Here is a 21,932-nt window from a genome sequence, read left to right on the forward strand (position 1 = left end):
GTTATAATTTAGTAAAATGAAGTTTATTTAAACAATGTTTTCAGGAAGCTGCAGAATGGCTAATGAATGTTTCTTGGTAAGCTTGTAGTGTTAATTCTATATATGCTCCCTTCTGTGCTTCTGTTTTTGCAAAGATCTGTTTAAAAAAAAAGAAACTCTTTTAAGCAATAGACATATACTATTTATAAAGTTTTCCATTTCTGCATTAGCAAAGTCCAGTTTAAAAAGTCTTCCAAGGTTCACAATTTTTTTTTCTGATTATAAAACAATAAGCATACTACATGGACCAAAAATAGTATCCGACACAGTTCAAGCCACAGTTATTCTAAACATCAGAAGAATCCTAATATGGCTGCCAGCTCTCTTAGCTTATTTCCAGAAAAATAAAACCTGACATTGCACCTCCTGCTAGATCAAAAAGTAATATCATTAGCTTTTAAGCTAAAAAATATTTTCCCCAAAAGCAGTTTGCTTTATCTGGCCTATCATAGAAAACCAAAATTGGTACCATGGTTTCTCTCTACTTCTCCTAGGGGGTAATCGCTGGTCATTTTTATCCTTAGAACTGCTTTGTAGTATGCCTAAAATAAGATTGGGAGAGAAGCTAGACCAATAAAACCATGCCTATTCTGCACCTTAGAAGAGATGAAAATATACCGTTACAGAGAAATCTGTATATGTCTATGGTTTTGAGAGGCATGCACTTCCAAAATGATAATGCAACTAAGGCTGAGTAATATGTAAGCACCACCTTCTCCCCTTTTGGACAGGAATGTGACCACATTGTAGGACAGGAAGGTGCACTGGGAACATGTGTCTGCCTCATCCTCCACCCTATCTTGCTGGTGACTTGATCACCTCAAAGAACAAGGGGGATGCTGCCCTACTATCTGAACTACTTGGACTCGGGCTGTATCTCCCCCCGAACCCCATTCCATCTGTTACTGTTTTCAGATGAAGAAATGGGAGGGGGGCACTCTAGTAACTATTTCAAAATCAAGCATCTCGTGTATATGTGAATCTGTTTAGTTACCATTAGATATGCCCCATTTCAGAATTCTTCCAACTCAGTTTTATCACAATACAACAGACAGTGTGGGAAATGTCCCTTTACCTTAATTAAATGTACTCCCTCAGCAGCCTGCTCCTTGGCCTCCTGAGCTGACTGGCCATCTGGATGGAGGAGGTGATACAGCTGGATCAAGTTGGTGGCATCATCAACTCTAGTGGGAAAGGATTTACTGCCATCAATGGGTTTTCTGCATTTATAAAAATGTGTCCCAACTTAAAACTAAATTACACTTTAAACTTTCCTTGGGCCAGACATTTTTTTAAGCCTTTAGTTTTGTATTTTCAAAGACATTTTTAGAAAATCAGCTAATCTTCATATCCATTCTGCAGTAGGCAGGGCAGCAGTCAGTACAGGCAATACCGAGTTTATGAAAGTGAATATATTCTAAATGTGACTGGAAACAGAGAATTCTTTTTGGAAACAGAGCATCACTTCTCATAGAAATAGCAGTTCTTAATGTTAGATGGCTGGTAGGCCAGCTCACTTCACAGGCAGATAATGTAATCCAACTCAGAGGGCAGGAATATTACCTTCATCCCATAAAAACTGGAGGCTGGTGGTCAGGGGATGCTCAAAGCCACTTGCCTTCAAGATCATTAGCAGTGACATCTTCTGCTAACAGATTTTCATTAAGACTCTGAATTAGTGAATAAATGCCTCCACAAGAGGCCTCCTAGGAGTCCAAGGAAAGACTCCCAGGCCACGAGTCTATTCACAAGAACCCATTAGTTAAAAATGAGCATCCTAGCAGAGTAAATCTGAAATTATGCTCCTCAGTCAGAAGGAATGTCAGGTTCTACTTTAACAATCTAGAATTCAGTTCTGGTGTGTACTTACTTTTTAGAAACCTCTAAACAACTTTTATCAGCATAAAAACAACCTTGGCCTTCCCCAAACCAGTCAATCACTATCTTCTCACATATCCAACACCTGCCTACCATTTGCCACCCAAAGCTGAGGGGGTAAATACCCTTTCTAAAATGCTTGTGCTTTTGAGGTTGTGAGTTACTGCTTTCCAGCTGTGGGGGTAGAGGGATAAAGACACCATAATTCAGTGTTTCCCCAGCTATCTCACTAATTTTCCTGTTTTCCTATTAAACCTGGCCTGTGCAAGTAAAGAACTTCTCAAGCGATAGTGAATTCAGAGAAATGCTCTAGGCTTATCCCAAAGCCCATTCACTCTCAAGGCCATCTTCTGAGAGAATGAGAAACCAGGGCTGTTCTTACAGTAAAATTTTTCAGGGAAAAATACTGAGACATGTTCATTACAAATGTATGTGCTTGTTATATAATCTAACAAAGTCCAAAAACATGGCAACAAAAATTCCCCAAATAATAAAATCCCCTTTGGAGCTCAGAAGCATGTGGTCTTGTAAAGAGCTTAACTGGGCTTCTATATTTAGATTTTTGGTTAGGGCTTCATTACATTCATGGTATAGTATAATGCCTGCATCTTATTGAACAAGTTAGTTCCAGACCCAGCCCATATTTGAAAATAAGAGCAAATAAATTTACATGTTCAAAAAGATTTTAAGAGAATCTCAATTACAAAAACCAACAGTGAGACTTAAGTCTGAAATAAACAAGTAGAATCTCAGTTCTACCTTGGGTTCCATTCATTGAGGACATGCACCCTCTATTGTCTAGTCTGGGATTTGCAGCACGCTGTCCCGGTCAGAAATCCCACAAGAATGGTTTTTCTTAATGCAGGGCAGGAAGATTAAGTACTCAAAACTCCCTCCCAGTATACAAGTAAACTGCTTTGGATATAAAACTTGCATGTGGTAATGAGTATTACTATAATATAAATTAGTACAATTTGATAAAGAACTTTAATGTTCAGTTATACATTCCTTACTCTAATTGTTTTTAGAAAATGTTAGATGTGTTTATAATAAAATCATTTCAGAATGAGTCCACCTAAAAAATTTTTATAAGAAAATTCATTCACAGGAGATGTCATTGCTAAATCATCTGAAAACAGGTCCCATTTTTTGAGTATTCCCATGACCATCAACCAGCCCCCTACTTACATGGGATGAAGGTATATATATCTACCCTCTGAATTGAGTTACACTACACTTGCTGGTGAAGTGAGCTGGCCTGAAGACATCTATCATTAGGAATGCTGCTTCTGTGAGAATTGGTGCTCTTTTTCCAAATATGGTATGTATTTCTTAGATAGTATCTGTGGAACTTTCTATTTCCAAAAGCCTTAGGAACTTTATGTGAATAGCTTAGATCAGATGATACGGAGGATATGCTGAGTCACAGCGCCTTAAAGTCTGAAGGTGGCCCGAATCACTAAACCCTCTTGCAGTTCACACTCTTGAGTCAGTCAATGACTTTTTGTAGAAAGTTGACTTTCTTAGAGCCACACTGGTTTCTTTTTCTTGTCATTTTGGTAGTTCTAATCCAACTGATAGATACTCAGGAACAATTTTTTTAGTTTCATCACAAGTTGTTGTTTCAGCTAGAAACCTGGGAGCTCACCAGTTAAAATACCTATATGTTAAAATATAGTAGACATTCCTTGTTTCGTGTAACTCTGGGAAAAAATATAATTTTTTTAGTGCCTTAAAAATCTTGCAAAAGCAAGGGATATCAAAAGCAATAATATTTTCATAAATTAAAGGATTACTTTTACTGAAAAGCCCCAGTTGCACCACAAAACAAGCACCTCCTGGAGATTATGTCTTTACATTTCCCATTTAATCCCCTTTGAGTGTCTGGAAAGTTCACTGATACCCAGGAACACTGGTAAGGCCCAGGATAAGTCAGTATCCAAGGTGTGTAATACAGATCCACAGCCACTTACTCTTTCAGAGAATCTAGCCGTATTTAAATAACACGAAAGCAAAGACAGAAAAGTAGGTTGTGATGGAAGAACCAACCCATAAATAAAGGAGGTAAGTGAAAAGTGTTTTACTGGACAATACACTGAGGAAAAAATAGCTCAAATACAGATTTACTGTATTTATTTACTGTAAGAATTTCTTTTACTTACTAAGCTCGTACTTACAAATCTCTTTGAATCTGATCAATCAGTAAACCATCAATCTTTTTCTTATTTACAAGATACCAAGCCATTCCGCCGAAGTGTCTTGTTGAACGTAAAAGGTCATACTTTCCATGTTTATCTATGTCTTCATAGGTCTTATGATGAATCTATTCACATAAAATGCAGTTTTTTTCAGAAACATTAAAAGTAAAAGTGAGCATTACTTGATACACATTTACTTGCATGAGTGTTGCCCAAGAAAGGACCAGTAAACCAGGCCTATTTACTCTGCCTCTACTCTGAATAACCAGTAGGTATGGTTTAGATCAACCCTGCACTGTAGAAGTGTAGCCATATTGCAAGTACTTTTCAGCAGCCAACCACTATTTATGAAGCACCTATTTTATATATATGTAGACCACTAGAAAATAATGGACCACCATTATCTTGGTCACTAGAAGATTAAAAAATAAAAAGTCAAGCATATTTTTTCACTTATCCATTTTTCCCCAATTCAATCAACTACCCCTTTCCACTTTATTAACTAATGCTCCTTCCGCTCTTCCAGACTGATCATGCCAACTAAGGACTACAATAAGGGCATTCCTGTGTTCAAAAGACTTTCAAAGTCCTGCTGAATGAAGTCCAGATTCTTGAGCCTAGCATCTGAGGTCACCCATGACACGCCTCTATTTACTTTTCCAGTTTAACCTTGAACACCTCCCATACATAATACACTGCATATATAAGCAATAGTCAGATGACTGACCATTTGCAAGCACACTGTTTCCTGCTTGTTCACACTGTTCCCTCTCGCTGCCTGGAACACCTCTTCTCATCCAACTTCACGATGTTCCCTGCCCTTCTAGAACCCTGTCCAAGATCCCTATGAAACCTTTCCTGAAAGAACCCTGTAATCTTCTCTTAGCACCTAACATCTTAAACCTAAGGTGATAATTATCTGCATACTTATCTGGCACCCTTTCCCACAATCACTTCTGGACTGCAAGCTTTGACACAGCATACCGTACCACAGTTTATGTCGTCACTATACTATCTGCAATACTGTATGAAGAAAGCACTACATGATTGCTTACTAAACTAAATTGTAAGACACATACATTACATCTTGGCAAATTTTAGTAAATGACTCTGTTCCTATATGATAAAAGAGAAGCAGCTCTGTAATCAAGTTAGGGTCCCTAAGCTACCACTTACTAGCTGCAACTTACAGCAAGCTATATAGAATGCTCCAATCTTAAATTCTCCCATCCTTAACTCAAGGGCTGCTGTGAGGATAAAACATCTGATGAACATCAGGTGCTTAATAGATGTTCAGGTATTTCTCTTCTCTTCCCCTTATAAAAATCTTACTCATAACCATATTTAAGTTCATACTTAGAAACTATAAAATATACTCACTTTGATATATTCAGTGGAATCTGGCTCAAACTGGGCAATGCAGAGATTGAGGACATCAACATGCCGGTCCTGGCTGAACATGGTCTAAAACCACACAGCACAGATAGAATTAGATGAGAAAGACATCAAAGTTCAACACCTGTCCTGCTGTCGTGACAGATGTGCTCATCCACTTCTGTGACCAGTAAGTGAAGTAACACAGAAATAACACAGGCTTCAGAACTGTCACACCTAGATTCAAACCCCAACTAAGCCAATTTCAAGATACAGAGAACAGTAGACGAGTCATCATCAGAAACAGGTATCTGTGTTTATCAAAGCAGAAGCCCTGCAGCACCAGAGCCAACCTAACTCCACAAAGAAACCTCACCACTGACTCCAGGAAACCAAAGTTGCCTTACCTTAAGATTTTCTTCCTTGAAAATTACTGGTGTTAAAACTCTACGGCCTTCTTTTGGGAAATAAACTTGTATCATCCTGTCCCGTTCTTCCCAAGAGGCTTTGCGTAGCCTCCCACTTGGTTCTCTGACAACAATAAAACGCTCCTGAAATAGAAAACAAAATCAAGGGTGGGTGTGTGAAGCCTTATTTCTAGTTCCCGTGTTCCACTAAGCACCAATGTAAGAATAATTTGCAATCAAAATACAAAATGCAACTGGGAGATGCAAAATGCAATTGTATATGATTTCAATGATAATTTTAAACTTCAAGCACTTTGCAAGATTTGATACTTCTTTCACTAATCACTGCTGTGCCTCTGACAATCAAATCTAAAATGAAAGTATTTGCTAGTGGCAACTACGGTCCTAAAGTGGGTTTAATACATAAAATGGTTCAACTGAAAAAAGCTGGTCAGAGATTCATCTAAATCCATTTCAGAGCAAAGAAATGCTATGAGACCTTTCAAACTGCTTCACTTCCGCATCACAAAGTCTCACAGAAACAGACTTTACTACTTTGTGATCTACTTCTAAAGTCCCTGGGGTAAAAGAAACAAACACAGGAATATGGAGTCTTAATTCCACATCTCTATAATTCCCCAAACTGGGATGAGACAAATGTGTCAAAGAGACTGCCCACCTGCCTCTGGTCTCCTCACTCTTCCAACTACCAAATCCTAGGTGGTGAGATCCTTTTCCTCTGAATTCCACCTACTGTATCTTCCATTCAACTGGCAATATATCATAAGCTAGATTCTTTTTTTTTTTTTTTAAGATTTTTATTTATTTGACAGACAGATCACAAATAGGCAAAGGCAGGCAGAGAGAGAGAGAAGGAGAAGGCAGGCTCCCTGCTGAGCAGAGAGCCTGATGTGAAGCTCCATCCCAGGACCCCGGGATCATGACCTGAGCCGAAGGCAGAGGCTTTAACCACTGAGCCACCCAGGCGCCCCTCATAAGCTAGATTCTTGGTACTGCTCAGATACTGCCAAAGAATTGAAAAAGGGCAGGAACTGTTGATTATAATTCTTTGAGATACCCAGTGACTTACATAGAATTTTGCACATAGCAGGTAATTAATACACATTTGATTACTGTATAAATTAACCAGATGGTACTAATTTTCTACTTTTCAGAGGTGTAAGAGTCACTGAATGTGTTCTGAGGACAATATAATTAAAACTTTCATCAAGTACTGCAAATAGAAAATAACAGATGTCTAAATACCACAGTTATTCCTCAAAAGGACTGGCAATTTGAATTCTAAGTTCCTTTCTCCCTTTCAGGTTATAAAATGCTCCCATAAACACCCTTCAAAGCATTCCAAACATATAGTAAAGCACCCCAGAGCAAAAAATTTTAATTAAAATGAAACTCTGTGATCTCTGTTTATCATGTCAGGTGTAGAGGTGGTTGATGTACAGATACGGACATGGCTCAAATCATGTCTTCTGACCATAATCATAGATGATAAAAAGATTAATGGGGGGTGGTCTTTCTCCCAACTGTAGTGTTACATAGTATTTTACTGCATTCTGTGGGCTGAATTGTAAGTCACTTATTTCACTCTTAATTGAAAAGATTCAAACACAAAACTGATATATTTTACAAGTACCAGAGTGTTCTTTTGGAATTGGCCATCAAGGGAAGAGGAGCTAGAGGATAAAAACCACAACAGAAGAAGCAAGTGGTGTCTGAAAAGTACCTCCAGAAACCTGCCATTCTTTCTGCAAATTCTGAAAAGTGAAAATCCTATGGAAAGTTTGGGTTTTTTGGCATCCTCAAGAATTTACAAGAAAGAAACCATTTTCTCAAAATGTTTCAGCTAAGGGAGTTAGTCTAACCGGCAGAAAGAATCCCCTTCTCTCACTGCCTTGAAGATTTCTGCCTGTTTGTGGTTTGGGGGTGGGTTTGTCTATAAACTACCACTGTCTCAGCACACCTGTCTCTTTCTTGATCCAGAATAAAATGTGTCCATAATCTGTAGGGAAATGGTAACATGATGATGGACTGATCTGCATTTCTCTTCTTCCTTATGCTGGGCTGGATTTTCCAGAGGGTCTCACCCAGCCACAGGAATTCTGGTTTGAAAGATTCAGAGACAGGTGGGTCACAATAATGTTGACCCTTGTCCCTCAGACCATCTCCACATATTTCAAATAAAGATCATTTTGCAATTAGACATATACTCACCCGATGTGGTATGCTATATGATATATCAGTAAATACGTATTTGGCTGTTTCTGTTCCTTCCAAAATCTTATCTTCAGCTAACACATCATTTATTGGTGCTCGTTCTTCCAGAACTGGTGGCATTTTTAATCGTACTTTAGCTGCCTCAATTGCCTTTCTTGTAGCCTAATGAAATAAGATATTTCTTAAGGAAAGCCGCAAGATTGCAAGCCAGAAGGATCATCTGACAAAAACAGATACTGATAAAAAATGCCAAGAACTACAAAGAGAAAAAGCTCTAGCCCCAAATCAGTGAGTGAAAAGGCTCCTGGGCCCTGGCCTTTGCCAACTCTGTGGTGTGGCTGAGAGTACCACCTACAGGTTCAATCATTCTCACCATGGCAAAGGAATGCTTTGAGACAGGCCACAAAAGCTGCTTGAAATACAATAAAGGATTTCATCTATTGTGTGTGTACTATGCACCATATATCGTTCAAATACTCAGAATGTATTTGGCTCATTTAATATCCACAAACTACCTTACGAGCTAGGTGACCCTGTTATTTCATTCCATGGAAGAGAAAATAGGAGCACATACATGTGAAGTAAATTGCTAAGAAGTTGTAGCACTGGGATTTGAACCCTGGCCACTCAACTTCAGAGCCCATGCTCTTAACCACTGACCATACTGCTCCAAGCCATACTGTTAGCAGTGATTACCTCTGAGAAGTAAAAATGATAATTTTACTCCTCACTTGATATACTACTGGATATCTGAATGTTTTGCTATGACTGTAATTTACTTTGAATTAGAAAAAGGAGCAATAACGCTTTACCTATTCATACATCAGAGCATTTTCCACAAAGTGCTCATACCCATGACTCCAGGAGGACTGATGCCTACAGTAGTCTGTGGTTCAGCAGGATCCATAATCCCACCAAAGCATCATCCTCAAAGCAGCTTTTTTCAAGGAAGAAACCTGAACCAGGCAGGACAAAGAATGGATACTCAGGCAGGTTTGGGAGCAGAGGAGGTTTTGCTTGGACATGTAGGCCTGACCCATTAGCCCCAGTCCGTCTAATTCTGGTCATGCTCCCTGTTTCACTCTGCCTGCCTGTTCCCATTTCTTAGTCTGTGCCTGGAACTCTCCACCATGAGTGCCAACGGAAAAGCAGCTACTGGTATCTGGAGGGACCTTTGGAAATCTTGTTTAACCCTTTAAAGAAAGATATTCTATCAGTATTTCTGTATTCACGTACCTCCTCCAACTGTGCCTGAGTCATCAGCTTATAGGTTGGTGGCTTCAGTTCTTGTATAGATGGCTTAAAAACCTTCTGCAAATCCAAGCCTGTCATCTTGATGAGTATGTTTTGGACCTCCTCATCCATGAACGTAGGTTTCTTGTTCTGTGAGCTACCAGATTCTGCTAAAATAGGTTTCAGTAAATAAGATGGTAAAAATGACAAGCCAACAAGATCTCTAAACAGAAGAATTAACAATAGAAATTAACAAAGTATCTACCTCAAAATGTATAATGTTAGTACCTATGAAATCCATTCATTCATTCCTTGATAAAATTTACTGAGCATTTACAATGATAAGACTATTGCCAAAAGGGCACTCAAAATCTAGTAGAGAAAGAAACATAAAAAAGTAATGGCGGGGGGGCAAAATGGTGGAGAAGTAGGAGATTCCGTTTCAACCAGTATCCTGAATTGAGCTAAATATCTACCAGAACACTATGAACACCCATGAAATCAGCCTGAGATGTAAGACTATACACTTCTGGATTGGGGGGGGGGGGGAATCATCAGTGAAGAGATACACCTTGCCTGGATCATGGTTGATATATTCAGTTATACATCCTCTTGACCACCCCTCACCAAAATGACTAGGAGGAGGAACACCCAACAGAGAAAAAATTCAGAGACTGTGACCTCTGCCACAGAACTAGTGGATATGGACATAAACAATATGTCAGAAATAGAATTCAGGGTAACAATCATCCAGGCAATAGCCAGGTGGGAGAAGACCATTAGTGGCAACATAAAATCTCTATGGGCGGAAGTGAGAGCTGATCTGGGCAGAACTTAAAAATGCTATCAATAAGATCCAATCTAATCTAAATACTCCAACAGCTACAGTAAATGAGGCAGAAGATCAAGTTAGTGATCTAGAAGACAAACTGACAGAAAAGGAGGATCAGGAAGGGGCCTGGAACAAACAGCTCAGAAGCCATGAAAACAGAATTAGGGAAATAAATGATGCCATGAAACATTCCAATGTCAGAATTATTGGGATTCCTGAGGGGGTGAAGAGAGAGAAGACTAGAAGATATAGTTGAACAAATCCTGGATGAAAATTTCCCTAATCTGGGGAATAGAACAAGTGTTCGTGTTCTAGAGGCAGAAAGAACAACCCCCAAGATCAACAAGGGATCAACAAGGGTAGAAAGACCTCCAGGCACATAAATGTGAAATTCACGACTCATAAATTCAGAGAAGATGTCTTAAGGGCAGCTAGGGGGAAGAGATTCCTTGCGTACAGAGGGAGGACCATCAGAATAACATCAGACCTGTCCAAAGAAACCTGGCAAGCCAGAAAGGGCTGACAAGACATGTTCAGGGCACTAAATGAGAAGAACATGCAGCAAGAATACTTTATCCAGCAAGGATGACATTCAGAATGGATGGAGAGATAAAGAGCTTCCAAGACTGGCAAGGTTTAAAAGATTATGTGACCACCAAGCTGACACTATAAGAAATATTAAGGGGGAGGGTCTATAAAAGAAGAAAGAACCCAAGAGTGACACAGAACAGAAATTTACAGAGACAATTATAGAAACAAGGACTTCACAGGAAACATGATGTCAAGAAAAACTTATCATTCAATAACCACTCTCAACATGAATAGCTTAAATGTTCCCATAAAATGGCACAGAGTGGCAGACTGGATAAAAGAACAGGACCTGTCCATATGCTATCTACAAGAGACACATTTTGAACCTAAAGATACATCCAGACTGAAAGTGAAGGGAGATGGAGAACCATCTTTCATGCCAATGGGCCTCAAAAGAAAGCTGAGGTAGCGATTCTCATATCAGATAAACTTAACCCTGGGATGCAAGGGAAGTTCAATATTTGCAAATCAATCATTGTGACAGAACACTAATGTAAGAGGAGAGAGAAGAACCATATGGTCCTCTCAATTGATGCAGAAAGCATTTGTCAAAATACAGCATCCTTTCAAGATTGAAACTCTTCAAAGTACAGGGATAGAGGGAACATTCTTCAACTTCATAAAATGTATCTATGAAAAACCCACAGCGAATATCATTCTCAATGAGGAAAAGCTGACAGCCTTCCCTTTGAGATCAGGAACATGACAAGGATGCCCAATCTTGCCACAGTTGTTCAACATAGTACTAGAAGTTCTAGCAATAGCAATCAGACAACAAAAAGAAATAAAAGGTATTCAAATTGGCAAAGAAGTCAAACTCTCTCTTCACAGATGACATGATAGTAGTTTATGTGGAAAACCCAAAAGACTCCACTCATACAGCAATTCAGTAATGTGGCAGGATACAAAATCAATGCACAAAAATCAGTTGCTTTCTTATACACTAAGAATGAAACAACAGAAAGGGCAATTAGAGAATCGATTCCATTTACTATAGCAACAAGAACCATAAGATACCCTGGAACAAACCTAAGCAAAGAGATAAAGGATCTGTACTCAAGGAACTACTGAACACTCATGCAGGAAACTGAAGAAGACAGAAAAAGATGGAAGACCATTCCATGCTCATGGATCGGAAGAATAAACATTGTTAAAATGTCTATACTGCCTAGGGCAATTTATACTTTCAATGCCATTCTGATCAAAATTACACTGGCATTTTTTAAAGAGCTGGAGCAAACAATCCTAAAGTTTGTATGGAATCAGAAGAGACCCCAAATTGCTAAGGAAATGTTGAAAAAGAAAAACAAAGCTAGGGACATCATGTTGCTTGATTTCAAGCTTTATTACAAAGCTGTGATCACCAGAACAACATGGTACTGGCACAAAAACAGACACATAGACCAATGGAACAGAGAAGAGGGGCCAGATATGGACCATTAACTCTATGGTCAAATAATCTTTGATAAAGCAGGAAAAATACCCAGTAGGGAAAAAGACAGTCTCTTCAATAAATGGTGCTGGGAAAATTGGACAGCTATGTATAGAAGAATGAACCTCGACCATTCTCTTACACCATACACAAAGATACACTCAAAATGGATAAAAGGGGGCGCCTGGGTGGCTCAGTGGGTTACGCCGCTGCCTTCGGCTCAGGTCATGATCTCAGGGTCCTGGGATCGAGTCCCGCATCGGGCTCTCTGCTCAGCAGGGAGCCTACTTCCTCCTCTCTCTCTCTGCCTACCTCTCTGCCTACTTGTGGTCTCTCTCTGTCAAATAAATAAATAAAAAATCTTAAAAAAAAATGAATAAAAGACTTCAATGTGAGACAGGAATCTATCAAAATCCTAGAGGAGAACATAGGCCTCAGCAACTTCTTTCAAGACATGTCTCCAAAGGCAAAGGAAACAAAAGCAAAATTTAGGGACTTCATCAAGATAACAAGCTTCTGCACAGCAAAGGAAACAGTCAACAAAACAAGGAGGCAACTCACGGAATGGGAGAAGATATTCACAAATGACAGTACAGACAAAAGGCTGATATCCAGGATCTATAAAGAACTCCTCAACACACACAAAACAGATAATCATGTCAAAAAATGGGTAGAAGACATGAACAGACACTCCAATGAAGACATACAAATGGCTAATAGACACATGAAAAAACGTTCATCATCACTAGCCATCAGGGAGATTCAAATCAAAACCACATTGAGATACCACCTTACACCAGTTAGAATGGCCAAAATTAACAAGACAGTAAACAACAAATGTTGGCGAGGATGTGGAGACAGGGGAACCCTCTTACACTGTTGGTGGATATCCAAGTTGGTGCAGCCACTTTGGAAAACAGTGTAGAGATTCCTTAGGAAATTAAAAACAGAGCTGCCCTATGACCCTGCAATCACACGACTGGGTATTTACCCCAAAGATATAGACGCAGTGAAAAGAAGGGCCATCTGTACCCCAATGTTCGTAGCAGCAATGGCCACAATCGCCAAACTATGTAAAGAATCAAGATACCCTGCAATAGATGAATGGATAAAGAAGATACAGTCCATATATGCAATGGAATATTATGTAGCCATCAAAAAGAATGACTACCCAACTTTTGTATCAGCATGGACAGGACTGGAGGAGATTATGCTGAGTAAAATAAGTCAAGCAGAGAAAGTCAATTATCATATGGTTTCACTCACTTGTGAAGCATAAGGAATAACAATGGAGGACATTAGGAAAAGCAAAGGAAAAGTGAATTGGGGGAAATCAGAGGGGGAGATGAACGATGAGAGACTGTGGACTTTAAGAAACAAACTGAGAGTTTTGGAGAGGTGGGGGAGTGGACGGATGGGTGTGCCTGGTTATGGGTATTAAGGAGGGCACATACTGCACCACACTGGGTGTGGGCATAAACCATGAATCTTGGAACACTAAAAAAATAAAATTAAATTCTAAAAAAGTAATTAAGCAGTGTTTGGATGACTCAGTTGGTTAAGTGTCTGCCTTCAGCTCAGGTCATGATCTCAGGGTGCTCAGGTCATGATCTCAGAGTGCTCCACGCTCAGTAGGGAGCCTGCTTCTCCCTCTCTGTCCCTCTCCCTGCTCGTTCTCTCTCTCAAATAAATAAATAAAAATAAAAAGGCAATTAAGAGGCACCTGAGTGGCTCAGTTAACTGTCCAACTCTTGGTTTTGGCTCAGGAGGCAAACTCAGGGTCATGAGATCAAGCCCTGAATCGCTCCACACAGAGTCAGCTTGAAACTCTCTCTCCCTCTTTCCCTCCTGCTCATGCTCTCTCCCTCTCTAAAATATTTTTTTTTTTTTTTAAGTAATTAATGTGGAGTGCCTGGCTGGCTCAGTCAGTAGAGCATGTGACTCTTGATCTCGAGGTTGTAAGTTTGAGCCCCATGCTGGTTACAGAGATTACTTAAAAACAAAATCTTAAAAATAAATAAGGGTGCCTGGGTGGTTCAGTCGGTCAAGCATCTGACTCTTAATTTCAGCTCAGGTAATGACCCTCTGGGTCATGGGCTCAAGCCCCGCCACAGGGCTCTGATCTTGGCAGGGAGTCTGTTGAGGATTATCGATCTCCCTCTGCCCCTCACCCTACTCACACATGCACACATGCTTGTGTACTCTCTCTCACAAATAAATAGACCTTTAAAATAAATAGCTAATATAATAGTATTAATAATAATAATAATAATTTACAGAGTTGTCTCTTAGATGCCAGACATTACATACATTTTTAGGAATGTTTATAACAATCCACAAAATAGATATTGATATCTCAATTTTATAAATGAGGATACTGGAGCCTGCCTAAAGACCAACTAGCTGTTAAGTGACAGTCAACATTTAAACCGAAGTTTGTTTCTAGGGGCACCTGGGTGGCAGGGGAAGGCAGAAGCCTCTGCCTTCAGCTCAGGTCATGGTCTCAGTGTCCTGGGATCGAGCCCCGCATTGGGCTCCCTGCTGAGCAGAGAGCCTGCTTCCTCCTCTCTCTCTCTGCTTGCCTTTCTGCCTACTTGTGATCTCTATCTCTCTGTCAAATAAATAAATAAAATCTTAAAAATAAACAAACCAAAGTTTGTTTCTAGATACTAGATCAACTCTAATCTTTCCTGGTCCTCCCCAGTGCAAGAGCTACACTACTCTTGGAGCAGAGAAAGCCAAAACAGCAGGGTCTGGAAGGCTTCCCATGGGGCCTAAGAGGACAGAGGGAAAAAGGAAGAAAATTCCAGGCTACAGGGCTGCAACTAGGAAACACAGGCTTGGATCATAATGTGAGACTAAAAAGGCCATGTGGTGTCATGGAAGAGCCTTGGACAGGTGAAGATACCCAAATATCACCTCTGCCTAACACAGTTTGCCCATCCCTTTGCCTAACTTCCTCTATTTCCACTACCATTAGGAAAGGGAGGAGAAAAAAAAGTACCATTCCTTCCCTGCCGCCTCTTCTTCTACTAGTCCTATAAATGCTAGTGGCCCTAAAAATTCTGAACTATAGCCTTCTTTTCTCCCTTCTTACATTCTGAGGTGATATCCTACCAACCTGTGACTTTAATTATTTTTATATGCTGGAGACTCTAAAATCTGAATCTTCAGTCAACATCTATCCACCTATCCCATGTACATCTCACATGCACTTCAGTATTGCCAAACCAGAACACATCAACTTTCTCCTGTCTCAAACCTGCTTTTCCTATCTTAGTAGCATCCAACAAGCCATGGGGACCAGAAACTTCTTAGTCATTCTTGACTTCTCCTTTACCTTCCACATCTAGCCAACAGCAGTTATAACAATAACAGCAACAATAACAACTAATATTTGTTAGATATTTACTATATGCCAGTACTTACTGAGCCAAGTACCTTACATATTTAGCACACTTAATCCTTACAACCACCCCAGAAATACAATTATCCCCATTTTACAAAGAAAGGACACTAAAACACTGCATATGTCTATTATACCTCATAAATCTTTAATTCTCCATTTCCCACTGCCACTACCCTGATCAAGGCCATCCTCATCTATTGCCTTAACCTCCTTACCAGTCTCCCTGGCTCTATTCTGACACCACTATAATGGTGTCTATTCTGACACCATTCTCCATAGAACCAGAGTGAATCTCTTAAAAATGTAGTCAAAACCACAGAAAAGATTAACAAAACTAAGAGATGGTTCTTTGAAAAGATAATAAAATTGACAAACCTTTGGCTAAATAGACTAAGCAAGGAAAAGAGAAGACATAAATGAACAAAATTATAAATGAAAAAAAGTCATTGCAACTCACACTACAGAAATACAAAGGATTCTAGGAGGCTAATGTGAATAATTATGTGGCAACAAGCTGGACAGCCTATAAGAAATGGGAAAATTCTTAAAAACATGCAACCTACCAAGACTGAGGAAGAAACAGAAAATTGGAACACACCAATTACTACTAAGGAGAGTCAATCTGCAATAATAAATCTCCCAACAAAGAAAAGCCCAGAAGCAGATGGCTTCACAGGTGAATTTTACCAAACAATCTTTCTTAAACTCCTCCAAGAAACAGGAGAGAACACTCCCGAACTCATTTTACTAGACCAGCATTTCCTAATACCAAAGCCAGACTCTACAACCATACCATTCTGAATGCACCCAATCTAGTCCCTTACCAAAGCTAGAAAAGGACACTGCCAGGAAACTACAGGCCAATATACCTGATAATTATAGATGTAAAAATTTCAATAAAATACTTGCAAGTAAATTCAGCAGCACATCAAAGGATCATTCACCACGATCAAGTGGAATTTATCCCTAGGATGCAAGGGTAGTTTGACATACACAAATCAATGTGATACATCACAATTAACAGACTGACAGAAAAAAATCATATAATCATTTCAACAGATGCAGAAAGCATTTAACAAAGTTCAACATTATGATAAAAGTTATTAAGAAATGAGTTATGGAAGGAATATACCTCAACATAATATATGCCATACCCACACTACCATAAAAGACTAAAAGACTTCCCTCTACATTCAGGAATAAGACAAGGTTGTCTTGTATTCAACATAATGCTGCAAGTCCTAGCCAATCGATTAGGCAAGAAAAAGAAGGTACCAGAATTGGAAAGGAATAAGTAAACTTGTTTCTTATTAGTTGCAGACCACAGGATTTTGTATGTAAAAAATCCTTAAAAATCCATCAAAAAACTATTAGATCTAATGAGCAAATTTAGTAAAGTTGCAGGATACAAAATTAACTTTTAAAAACTGGTAGCATTTTGGGGAACCTGGGTGGCTCAGTGGGTTAAAGCCTCTGCCTTCGGCTCAGGTCATGATCCCAGGGTCCTGGAATCAAGCCCCGCATTGGACTCTCTGCTCGGCAGGGAGCATGCTTCCTCCTTTCTCTCTGCCTGCTTCTCTGCCTACTTGTGATCTCTGTCTGTCAAATAAATAAAAAATCTTTTTTAAAATAAGTAAATAAAATAAAAACTGGTAGCATTTCTATACTAACAAATTATATGAAAAAGAAAGAAAGAAATCCCACTGAAAACAGCATCAAAAACAATAAAATGCTTAGGAATAAATTTAGTCGAAGAGGTGAAAGATCCCTATACTGAAAACGAAAACACACTTATGAAAGAAATCAAAGAAGAGGAATGAAGGGAGGATGGTGGGGTGGGAGGATTCTGAGTTCACCTCATCCCAGGGCACACTGAGGCAACAATTACAAATACGGCCACTAACTCTGAAAATGAAATGTAGTAGCTGAACAGATCTTCTGCAGCTAGCCATAGAATGGAGGCCATATCAAAAAGAGTTGGCTGGGCGGAAACATATTCAGGAACCAAACCCCTGACTCAACTAACCATAAACAAGAAGGACATCACAAGCAGAAAGGAGCAAGAAAATCAGACCCCGAGACTAGATTCCTCCAGCCCTGGGATCCACACTGGGAAAAGGAGTTCCCATAAGGTCTGGCTCTGAAAATGGATAGAACTGATTTTAGACTCTGGGAGAGCCAGAAGTGAAAAACCTGAGATACTGTCCATAAAGACCCAGCATGCTAAATAACTCACCCCAGACACAGCACAGAAGCAACAGTTGGAAAAGTGCCTGGGCATATGTTAAAGAGATTAATAACTAATCTGAGGACATTTGCCAGAGAACCGGAATCTGCAGGAAACTCCTCGGGAAATAAAAGTGATGGTGGTGCCATTTTTCTTGCCCTCCCCAAACAAAAACAAAAAAAACTTCCCAACAAACAAAAGACTAGATGGATTCACAGATAAATTCCACCAAACATGTAAAGAAGAGCTAACACCTGTTCTCCTCAAACTATTCCAAAAAAATAGAAGAGGAAGGAGCTTCCAAATACATTCTGTAAGGCCAGCATTACCCTGATACCAAAACCAGAAAGAGAGACAGAGAGAGAGAAAGAAAGAAGGAAAGAAAAAAACCAACCACAGGCCAGTATCCCTGATGAACCCACATTCACACGATCAATTAATCTAAGACAAAGAAGGCAAGAATATACCACAAAGAAAAAAAAGTCTTTTTTTAAAAAAATTTATTTATTTAACAGAGATCACAAGGGAGAGAGACAGAGAGGCAGGCAGAGAGAGAGAGGAGGAAGCAGGCTCCCTTCCCAGCAGAGAGCCCAACACGGGGTTCGATCCCAGGACCCCAGGACCACGAAGACAGAGAGGCTCAACCCACTAAGCCACCCAGGTGCCCCAAAAAACAGTCTCTTTAATAAATAGTGCTGGGAAAACTGAACACCTACAGGCAAGAGAATGAAAGTGGACCACTCTCTTACACAATACACAAAAATAAAGTCAAAATGGATTGAAGACCTAAATGTGAGAGCTGAAGTCATAAAACTCCTAGGGGAAAAAAAAAGGCAGTAATTTCTCTGACATCAGTCATGGCAATATTTGTCTAGATGTATCTCCTCAAGAAAGGAAAACAAAAGCAAACATAAACCATTGGAACTACATAAAAATAAAAAGCTTTTGCACAGCAAAGAAAACCATCAACAAACAAAAAGGCAACCTACTAAATGGGAGAAGATACTTGCATATGATGTATCAGATAAGATACATCGTATGATGTATCAGATGTATCAAATAATATCTAAAGAATACATAAAGAACTTAATAGAAATCAATGCCAAAAAACCAGTCTGATTAAAAATGGGTCAAAGATCTAAACAGACATTCTTCCAAAGATGACGTACAGATGGCAAACAGACACATAAGGTGCTCAATCACTAATCATCAGGGAAATGCAAATCAAAACCACACGGAGATAACACCTTACACCTGTCAGAATGGCAAGACTCAAAACGACAAGAAACAGCACCTTACACCTATTAGAATGGCAAGACTCAAAAAGATAAGAAACAAGTGTTGTCAGGGGTGTAGAGGAAAAGGAACTCAGCAGCATTATTTATAACAGCCAAGACATGGAGACAACAAAGTGTCCATCAGTGGATAATATAGTTGTGGGGTGTGTGTATGTGTGTGTAATGGAATAAAAAAGGAGGAAATTGTGTCATTTGGGACAACATGGATGGACTATGAGGGCATTATGTTAAGTGAAATAAATCAAGCAGAGAAAGATAAATACTGTATGATCTCAACTATATGTGGAATCTTAAACAAACAAGAACTCACAGAAAAAGAGATCAGGCTTGTGGTCTTATGATTACCAGAGGAAGGGGCACTGGATGAAGGTAGTCAAAAGGTACAAACTTACAGTTAAAAGATAAAAGAATTAGGGATATAATATACTACAGGATAATATAACACTGATGAATAGCATATATGAAGGTTGTTAAGAAAGTAAATCCTAAGAGTTCTCATCACAGGGAATAATTTTTTTTTCTTTTCTTTGTACCTGCATGAGAGGAGAGATGTAAACTAAATTTACTGTAGTAATAATCTCATGACATATGAAGTCAAATCATTGTGCTGCACACCTTAAATTTATTCAATACTGTATATTAACTATATCTCAATAAAACTGAAAAATTTTTTAAATGTACTCAAGAGTCATGCTTAAAACTCACCAATGACTTCCAACTTCATTTAGAAAAGAAACTAAGGTAGTCTGCTTACTTCACTGTGTCTCTTACTAAACACTGTCCTACCCCAAAGGCCAAAACTAGTCTTCTACTTCTTATACTCATCCCAGGCACCCAGGTTGGGCTACCACTTTTATCAGATATTTCTCACTTTAGATATGACTGCGAACTGGGTACCTACACTCAAATTTCAAAAGCACTCAAATTTAATGTGTACAAATAGACGTTTACTTCTGCCTCCCTTCCAATCTCATCTACTCCCGCCTTTTCTTCCCTCACTTCCTCTCCTCCACGCCCCCGCCCAAAAAACCAACCAAACAAAAACAAACTGTTCCTACAATTAATCTCTGTCTTGGTATAAATGGGACTACTCTCCTCCACTCAACCGCTCAAGCCAGAAACCTGGGAAGCAACACTGATTTCTCCTTTTAAACTTAAAGCCAAAGCCATAACCAAGCCCATCAATCCTGTCTCAAACATGTGTTTTCAAGCCACATGTGTTCAGTCTCATTGCTGAACTTTTGTTTATGTTGTTTCCTCTGTTTTAAATGTTTCTCATGCTTTATTTTTTTTCAGACATTATTGCATTTTATTATTTGTATAGATGTATTTGTGTGTATATTCCTCGTGCTTTAAATGTTCTTCTCTCTAGCATGGTTAGCCAGGTCTCAGATCTGGTCCTAATTTCCGGGAACCCTTCCCGTCCTTCCCACCAAGTTTGAGTGCCACACTTATGTGTGTTCCCCTATCGCGGCCTGAGTCACACTGCATTGTCAGTTCCCCACTGGGCCGAGAGTTCCAACAAGACAAGCCAGTACAGTTGGCCGTATCCCCTAAACGTAACACTGTCCTTTGCAAGGAACCGAGCTCAGGCACTGCTGGTTCATTGAGTTAAGGAATGACAAGGGCAGGCGATGACTGACCCTGCAGGTACAAGGTACAGAAGGGAGCCGGCTGGCCTAGGGCGCACTGGCCTAGTGAGAGCCGGGGACGGTGGTGCAGGATGGGGTCCTCGTGGTTCTCGCCAGCCAGAAGCAGGCTCTAGGTCTCCCAGGAGAACGTACCAGTGGACGTCAGACAGGTCACTTACCCGCCTCAGAGGCAAACCGACGGCATGGCAGTCCCTCCCCGCAGGGCCCGGGCAGTGGCTGGAGCAAGGCGCGGAACTGGGGCCGACTTCGGGCCGGGAAACAGACCTGGTCCGCGCTCCGGGAACCTGTCAGGAGGCTCCACATCAACACAGACCCTCTGACGGTCGCCATGATTTTCCGGGAGCCACCGGCGGCGGAAGCGGCCTTGAGGTATTTCGGTTCTCGCGAGGTTCGCGCAGCATTCTGGGAAATGTAGTCTTGTTGAGGCAGGGCTCCGAAACGTCACAATTTTTTTGTAAACCTCTTCTTTACACGTGGAGGATGCTCGTGTCCTCTGTATGCATAGAGACAAAGGTAAAACTTACATCATCTCCCTTAAATGCTCTTTTTCCTGGACCTTTCCTTCGTTTCCATGGCTCTAACAAATTTCCATTTCCTGCCCACACTTTTTCTCCCAGCCCCAGGCTTAAATCCAACGGTCTATTCATTCGACTTATCCATTGAAACTTGCCACAGACCCTCCCGCACTACAGATGTAACTCCTGATTCCAAAGCCTGATTATCAAAACCGCCTTCATCCCCACCCACTCATACACCTCATTCTGTCTCAGGACCTTACTTCTTTACTTCATAGCCCTTTTCTCAATTTATGATTATTTTGCTTATTTTTCTTATCCCATGAAGACGATCACTCTACATATTTTACTGTAGTGTCACCTAACCTGGTACATCTCTATGCACAGGACATAAATGACTAAACGAAAGATTTAATGATCCTGTTATTTTCTTACCAGCTCTCCAGGATGTGTAGGTCTTTCTCTTCCCTATAGTTTGGTGCCTATGCTAAGAACTCATCGCAAGGCCTAGCTATAAAGGAGGATGTTAACATTCGTTTGAATTAATTGGAAGGTAGACTCACTAACCTTTCCTCTTTCCACCGCTGCCCATTAAGAGCTGACTCTGAACAC

At 39.9% G+C, this 21,932-nt stretch overlaps 2 protein-coding genes across 3 annotated transcripts in view; one reads left to right on the forward strand and one right to left on the reverse strand.

The window, feature by feature from the left end:
• COPB2 (COPI coat complex subunit beta 2) overlaps positions 1-6,058 on the forward strand; it is a 460,843-nt gene extending 454,785 nt beyond the window's left edge. The window contains exon 23 of the mRNA XM_082740942.1: positions 4,642-6,058. The gene's annotated coding sequence lies outside the window, so the exon portion shown is untranslated. The remainder of the gene's footprint in view (positions 1-4,641) is intronic.
• MRPS22 (mitochondrial ribosomal protein S22) lies at positions 5-21,169 on the reverse strand. Of its 2 annotated transcripts, none has more exons than XM_082740986.1 (8): positions 20,964-21,169; positions 9,368-9,531; positions 8,129-8,293; positions 5,897-6,040; positions 5,496-5,579; positions 4,095-4,240; positions 1,115-1,223; positions 5-136 (listed from the first exon to the last, which is right to left on the reverse strand). In XM_082740986.1, the coding sequence occupies exons 1-8, from the start codon at positions 21,133-21,135 to the stop codon at positions 41-43; spliced, it is 1,080 nt and encodes a 359-aa protein (XP_082597112.1). In that variant the 5' UTR covers positions 21,136-21,169; the 3' UTR covers positions 5-40. The 2 variants fall into 2 exon arrangements, with proteins under 2 accessions (XP_082597112.1, XP_082597111.1); XM_082740985.1 differs by having other exon boundaries at positions 9,368-9,534; positions 20,964-21,168.
• Positions 21,170-21,932: the final 763 nt, after the last annotated feature.

Source organism: Mustela nivalis, assembly GCF_964662115.1.
Source record: "Mustela nivalis genome assembly, chromosome: 1".
Classification (NCBI taxonomy): Eukaryota; Metazoa; Chordata; class Mammalia; order Carnivora; family Mustelidae; genus Mustela; species Mustela nivalis.